Genomic DNA, 8,081 nt, shown 5'->3' with positions numbered 1-8,081 from the left:
TAAGAAAGATAATGCAAGAAAATACATAAAGAAAAACAATTTATTTTCCCTTTTTTTAAATGATTAAAGTGCTTTTGATTGACATGAACTATAGATGCATTAAGGGATTAAATCATAAAGAGCAGCATCAGTATTTAAAAAGAAAAAGGCAAACAAGGTGTTTACAGTAACAAAAGCCTCTGGACATGTTAAGATCATTAAAATGCAATCCCAGTATTACAGCATGTTAAACATGGTCTCCTCGGAGAGAGCGCTGTAGAAGTCGAGCATCTCTTCTTCTGTCTGGACGTCATCACAGAACGGCGGAGGAATGAACTCCCCTGGATCCTCCACCCCCCTCACTCCATTAAAATAGCTGAAAATCACATCATTATTGTTAAAGTTGAGCTGTTATCATCACTAGGGCTGGAGAAAAGACAAACACTGAATCACATATAAAGCATCTTACGTGGTGACCATCCAACCGCGCTCTTCTGTGTAGTAAAGCGTTGATACCGGGATACAGCCGAACTCTGTGACGGTGGCCACATATTTACCTGGAATAAAACATGGAGTGTTAGTGACTGTTTAAATGTGACGCTCTGGCTGTAGATTTAACATTCATCCATCCAAAACATGAGAGAATTTACAACCCTTTTACTTTCTAATGACTTGATTTTATTCCTCAGGAAAAGGTTGTTATTTAGTATAATATTGATGGCAATAATATTTAGTTGTTTCACAGCGACCTCAAAAAAGTTGGTAATACTTTACAATAACTTTAACCAACTATACACTTGTTTCAGTATTTATGAATCTTTGTTAATGAAATACAACTTGTCATTTCAGGTTCATTAAATAATATTAATAGATGCATGTTTTGATTTTAATAATGCATTATTGAATGTTGAAATTAACATTAACTGAGATTAACAGTATATAATCAAGTATTGTTCACTGTTCAAGTTAACTAATGTAAACAAATGCTTTATTAAAGGCAAATCATCTTAAAAGAATCCTGCAGATGCTATATATGTATGTATCATTTTATTTAGCTTAATTTAACATTTTAGATATTTTTTAATCCTTTTTCTTATTTAATCATGATTATTATTATTATTATTATTATCTATCACTGTATTTTTTTTTTTACTTTAAATGCATTTAAAATATTATTTGTATTCTTTTTTTATTTCTTATTTGAATTCATGCTGATTAATGTTATTGTTTATATTTTTAATTTTTAAATACATTTTAAATAGTTTTTCCTTTTTATTTAACTTCATGATTATTGTTTTTATTTATTTATTTTTTTGTAATACATTTAAATAGTTTTTTATTCCTTACTTTTTTATTTATTATTTAACTTTATTATTATTATTATTATTATTATTATTATTATTATTAATATTATTTTTAAATACATTTAAAAAAAATTTATTCCTTAATTTTTATTTATTATTACTTTTATTTCACCTTCATGATTGTTTATTTTTATTTTTATTTTTTTTAATAAATTTCAAATCATTTTTTTATCCCATACTTTTTTATTTATTTAACTTTATTATTATTTGCAATGATTTTTAAGTAAAGCACTCTGAATTATCATTGTGCCTTAAATCATCATTCATGAAACATGAGCAGAACAATTTCTGTCGCTAAAAATAAATCTTTACAGGCGTCGCTGTTTCCATAAAGAATCTTTAACATTCATGGAATCTTTCCATCGCATAAAATGTTCTTTAGATTATTAAAGTGTTTTTCATACTAAAAAAAAAAAATGGTTATTTTAAGAACTGATGACTGAAAGGTTATTTGGGGAACCAAAAGTGGTTCTTCAATTAAATCACTGCAAAAAAAAAAAACTTTTGCAACCTTTATTTTCAACTAGTTTTAACACCCTTTTTGTAAATCTTTAATGTAACTTGAAGCTGGAACTGAATGAACAGCTTGAAATCAGTCAGGACATGTGTTGAGTTCGACTGACCTCCGGTCTCAGGCACGTCTCCCGTCCAGGTGTTGACCAGCAGACCTTCGCCCGGCCCTGACGATCCTCCCAGAACCACCTGCGACAGCAGCGATGCGTTGTGAGGGATGTGAGACGGGTGGAAGGCGGTGTGGAGATGATTCTTCTGACAGGTCCTGTTTCTGTAGCTGATGGTGTACACCACACCCTGAGCGAGAGTTGACGAGAAACACAATCACAAACCTCTTCATATCATCCATCATTTTCTACAGAGCTGCTTTACAGCCGAACTCATTTCATAATCTCATAAACTTTATACAGTTGTTGAACTGATCTGAATAATGACACTATTGTCTTCTGTAGATCTGCTTTACAGAATCTGAATTCGTCTCATATTTGATGAAGTTTGCATGTTTTTTTCTGGTTTATCCCTGTGAATAAAGCTGACTGGACAAACGCACATGCTGAGTGTCCTTTTTTATCACCCGAGATTAATAATTACTGCATATATGTTTGTGCATGTGGTTTCAGTTCAGTTAATATCTGGTGAATTTAGTCAATGTTTATTTACATACAGTTGAGTAAATATTGACAGAGTAATCGCACTCTCAGTACACTGGTAACTGTTAGAAAGATTAGCGTTCAGATCAAACCGTAAGGCGTAGAGACTTGAAACCATGAGGGCTGGTAGTACTCACACCGTCTACAACGTCACCAAGTCTCGTCCCGATCGGCCTGACGGGGGCGCTACAGCGATCAAAAGTACGAAATCACATATTTTCAGATATTTTGAAAAACCTACTTTTGCAAACTAGTCTTAGGTTTTACGGTCAATCGGAATCAAACCAGTGTGGAAAGATTCTCTGGAGTCTGATTGGCTATAGCTATAGAAAAGATGAAATTTCGGTTCACGTCTGCGACGGGACGGCAAAACGTTTGGAGTGGGCGGAGCCACTTTTACTAAAACGGCTTTAACTCTTGAACGGAATGAAATAATTTCACCAAAATTGGTACACCGGTGTACAGCCTCAGTCTGTGGTCGTGTGAAAGAGGACGCAGCGACTGTCCACTTGGTGGCGCTATAAACTGAAGAAAAAAAACATGAAACAGCTATAGCTACGCAACAGTCAGTCCGACTGACTTGAAAACTGGCATGCAGCGTCTCTGTTCAAGGTGTCACGATTGTCTATGAGGACATTCGTATATCTCGAAAAACATGGCCGCCATCATCCAATGAAGTTCAAGCAGCTATCAAACAAGGTTAACGGAGGCCGATCGGAAAGAAACTCGCTGGGCCTGTTTGACTCACGGCCCTAGAGGCATGTGAGAAATTCGAAAGAAATCGGTAAACGGGGGGCGCCATCGCATGTTTTGGGCGCATTTGATTTTTCAAGCATGCATGCAATATTAATGCCGCAAGATAGATCTCTTTCTGAACTGCTTCTAGGACTGCCGCTGTCAATCAAAACGATCGTTAAATACTGGAGATTATTTGAAAAACCTACTTTAGCGAACTTGTCTTAGGTTTATCACCAGTGCAGCGAGATTCTCTAGAGTCTGATTGATAATTATTATAGAAAAAAAGCCAAAATTTCCATTTATGTCTGTGACGGGACGCCAAAACGTTCAAAGTGGGCGTGGCCACTTTTACTAAAATATCATTCTTGAACGGAATGAGATAATTTCACCAAACTCAGTACACATGTGAAAGGGCTCAGTCTGTGCTCACGTAAAAAAAGGACACGGCGAATGTCCACTTGGTGGCGCTATAAAATGAAAAGAACTCAAAATGGCTATAGCTACGCAACAGTTAATCCGATTGACTTGAAAACTGGCACGCAGAGTCTTTGTCCAAGGTGCCGCGATCTTCTACGAGGACAATCTCGAAAAACACTGTGGCCACCGGCCAATGAATTTCAAGCGGCTGTCAGACGAGGCCGATCAGAACGAAACTCGCTGGGCCTGTTTGACTCACGGCCCTAGAGGCCTGTGAGAAATTCAAAAGAAATCAGCCAACAGGGGGCGCCATCAGGTTTTCAGGCACATAAATTATTGTATGCATTCAATTTTTCAAGCATGCATGCCATATTAATACCGTAAAATAGATCTCTTTCTGAACAACTTTTGCTTCTAGGACCGTCTCTGTCAATCAAATCGATTGTTAAATACTGGAGATTATTTGAAAAACCTATATTTGTGAACTTGTCTTAGGCTTTTCACCCGATCAAAGCGTTCGAAGTGGGCGTGGCCACATTTACTAAAATATCGTTCTTGAACGGAATGAGACAATTTCACCAAACTCAGTATACATACAGTACAGTCCAAAAGTTTGGAACCACTAAGATTTTTAATGTTTTTAAAAGAAGTTTCGTCTGCTCACCAAGGCTACATTTATTTAATTAAAAATACAGTAAAAAACAGTAATATTGTGAAATATTATTACAATTTAAAATAACTCTGTACTATTTAAATATATTTGACAAAGTAATTTATTCCTGTGATGCAAAGCTGAATTTTCAGCATCATTACTCCAGTCTTCAGTGTCACATGATCCTTCAGAAATCATTCTAATATGCTGATTTGCTGCTCAAGAAACATTTATGATTATTTTCAATGTTGAAAACAGTTGTGTACTTTTTTTTTCAGGATTCCTTGATGAATAGAAAGTTCAAAAGAACAGCATTTATCTGAAATACAAAGCTTCTGTAGCATTATACACTACCGTTCAAAAGTTTGGGGTCAGTAAGAATTTTTATTATTATTTTTTTGAAAAGAAATTAAAGAAATGAATACTTTTATTCAGCAAGGATGCATTAAATCAATCAAAAGTGGCAGTAAAGACATTTATAATGTTACAAAAGATTAGATTTCAGATAAACACTGTTCTTTTGAACTTTCTATTCATCAAATAATCCTGAAAAAAAATATTGTACACAAATATTTTGTACAATTGTACACATTAAATGTTTCTTGAGCAGCAGATCATCATATTAGAATGATTTCTGAAGGATCATGTGACACTGAAGACTGGAGTAATGATGCTGAAAATTCAGCTTTGCATCACAGGAATAAATTACTTTGTGAAATATATTCAAATAGAAAACAGTTATTTTAAATTGCAATAATATTTCACAATATTACTGTTTTTTACTGTATTTTTAATTAAATAAATGAAGCCTTGGTGAGCAGACGAAACTTCTTTTAAAAACATTAAAAATCTTAGTGGTTCCAAACTTTTGGACTGTACTGTATGTACAGGCTCGGTCTGTGGTCGTGTGGAAAAGGATGCAGCAACTGGCCACTTGGTGGCGCTATAACATGAAAAAATTGTATTGGCTGTAAATGGTCTTTTCCATCTATAATCTTGGTCGTTACAAGCTCTGTAAATAAAACATATCTTTTTACGCATACAGGCCTTAAAGGGCTTGAACCCCGATATCTGTTGCTTGCAGCTATATTCTCTACAGTTTTTACACTTTTGCTGCTCCGTCCGAGCACAAACAAACTGTATGTTTTTGAATGTCATTTTCTGACAGTATATTAAAGCTGATTAATATTGAGGATGTGGAGTACATAATTTCTGTCCAGTTTCTGTTCCTGTAACACTGATATTTCAGAGGTTTCTGTTTGAACATGTATAGTGTTCACGAGAAATGAAAACCCCCTGAAATGATGTTCCTCAGTGTAGTTTCACACTTCACCTCTCGAAACAGGAACAGCATATTCAGATGAAATGATCTGTCGTCAACGTGTCCAAATTCCCAAACACGGATGCGCTGACCAATGGCATCGTAGCGATATTTGGCTATCGCCCAGTCCTGACCTTCTCGAGCGCTCTGAAACACACACAGATAGATACCGCTCAAATGATTGCATTTATTAGACCAAAAATACGGTAAAACAGTGAAATATGTGAATATACAGTAAAGTGTAATTTATTCCTGTGATCAAAGCTGTATTTTCAGCATCATTACTCCAGTCTTCAGTGTCACATGATCCTTCAGAAATCATTCTGATATCATGAAACACTTCTGATGATCATCAGTGTTGGTGAATCTCAGGTAACTCACCACGCTCAGACTGCCGGACAGCAGCGGCGGAGTGCCTGTCGAAGCAAGATCACAACATTTAAACAGTGTTTACAGCATGAATTAATGAAGATGACGCTGCGCTCGTGATCTGGAATCTGTTTTAGCTTTATTGTTTGTCACTTCCCTTTTACTGGACGAGGCAAATTGTTTTCTGAGATCTGATAACAGACAAACTCTGACAAACACATTACTGTAATTCCTGCATGATTATGCAGTATTTATGAACTCATTAACTACATTTAAATATTCATGTCAAACTGCAGGACCATTTAAATGACATAAAATAAATATAAAATATAATTTAATAAATAAAAAACAATTGAATAAAAAAAAACTGCAAAATGTTCTTTTGTTTTAAGCTTTAAACCTCACTGAATTTAGTTTAATTTATGATTAAAAACCAAGAAAAAATTTAAAACAGAATTGAAACTGATTGAAATAGTGACCTGCATTCAAAAACACAGTTTTGACACTTAGAAATTCAGATACATTTTAATCAAAAATCTTAATTATATTCATTTTAACATTCTTAGCAAACATCAACATTTCTACAACAGGGTTATTATTGTTAACTAAAACTATACAGAAATAAATAAATTAATTAATTAATTAATTAATTAATTAATTAATTAATAATAAAATAAATAATAAATATTTATAAATAATAAAATAATTTTTCAGCATTGCTAAGGCAAAGTTTCTCATTTTCATTTCAGTTTAAGTACTAAAATAACTCAAACTAAATAAAATACAACTAAGGTTAATGCATTAATTAACATTAATTAACAGTGAGCGACACACTTTTGTTACAGTATTTGTTAATCTTTGTTAAAGTTAGTTTATAAAAACACAACTGTTTATTGTTAGTTCAGGTCCATTAAATAATTTTATCCTTTGATTTTAATAATGGTGAGATTAAAATTAAAACAGAGATATTTATTATCGTTATTTCAACTAATGTAGTTAACTAATTTAAGAAATGAAACCTTATTGTAAAGTGTTTTTCCGGACATGTACCATGGTATATTCTTCAGAGCACCTGTGATCCATGTAAATAAGATGATCCATGAATATAATCATCACAGTAGTATGGTGTTGTTATTACACAGATGATAATTAGACATGATCAGTGTTCCAGCACACTTACGGCATCGATGCGGCTTCTGAGCCGAGCAGCTCGCGGTGAACAGCAGCAGCAGAGCCAGAGAAAGCAGAGACTTCATGATGTCCTCAGCTCTGAAGACTGAACTTCAGTGTGACCTTCAGCAGCAGCTGTCAGTGTAAACACATCCACAACTTCCTCATTCACTCACAGTTCAGTCCACAATCCACGCCTGCTTTTCCTTCTCTATACATCCAGTCCGCGGACTCCAGTGAACTTCCGCGAGTTTCCTTTCGGATCAGGATTTCTTTTATTTTGGTGCAAACTGCCGTCCAACAACCAAAAAACACGTTTAAAAAGCATTTAAGTATTCAAATGTTAGATGTTTACTAAGATCCTTCTATTATCTATTGAATCCCACAATAATATTTAAAATATCAGTAAGATGAATATATATAAAATCATCATTTATTGGGTACTTTCAATAGGAAGGAGTCTGTCCCGAACTCTAAACTTTTCAACTTAATATGATATTTAAATAATATATATATATATATATATATATATATATATATATATATATATATATATATATATATATATATATATATTTAAAATATTTATATATTTAAAATAAAATATATAATATTTTTTTAACTTTTATAAAAAAAAAAAAAAATATATATATATATATATATATATATATATATATATAGGCTATATATATATATATATATATTTTTTTTTAAATAAAAGTTAAAAGAAATATTATATTTTTTTTTATTTTTTTTGTCCCGAACTCTAAATTTCAACTTAATATGGTATTTAAATAATTTTTAAATATATATATATATATATATATATATATATTTTTTTTTTTTTTTTTATAAAAGTTAAAAAAAATATTATATATTTTATTTTTAAATCATGAAACTTTATGTAA

General features: G+C 32.7%; 1 protein-coding gene across 1 annotated transcript; it reads right to left on the bottom strand.

Moving 5' to 3' along the window:
• Positions 1-22: 22 nt before the first annotated feature.
• On the bottom strand, positions 23-7,335 carry epdl1 (ependymin-like 1). The gene is made up of 6 exons (XM_048183432.1): positions 7,184-7,335; positions 6,016-6,050; positions 5,647-5,781; positions 1,967-2,153; positions 449-536; positions 23-355 (listed from the first exon to the last, which is right to left on the bottom strand). The coding sequence occupies exons 1-6, from the start codon at positions 7,257-7,259 to the stop codon at positions 217-219; spliced, it is 660 nt and encodes a 219-aa protein (XP_048039389.1). The 5' UTR covers positions 7,260-7,335; the 3' UTR covers positions 23-216.
• Positions 7,336-8,081: the final 746 nt, after the last annotated feature.

Source organism: Megalobrama amblycephala, linkage group LG3 (genome assembly GCF_018812025.1).
Source record: "Megalobrama amblycephala isolate DHTTF-2021 linkage group LG3, ASM1881202v1, whole genome shotgun sequence".
Classification (NCBI taxonomy): Eukaryota; Metazoa; Chordata; class Actinopteri; order Cypriniformes; family Xenocyprididae; genus Megalobrama; species Megalobrama amblycephala.
The sequence above is the reverse complement of the archived record's forward strand: the minus strand, read 5'-3'. Positions and strand labels throughout refer to the sequence as shown.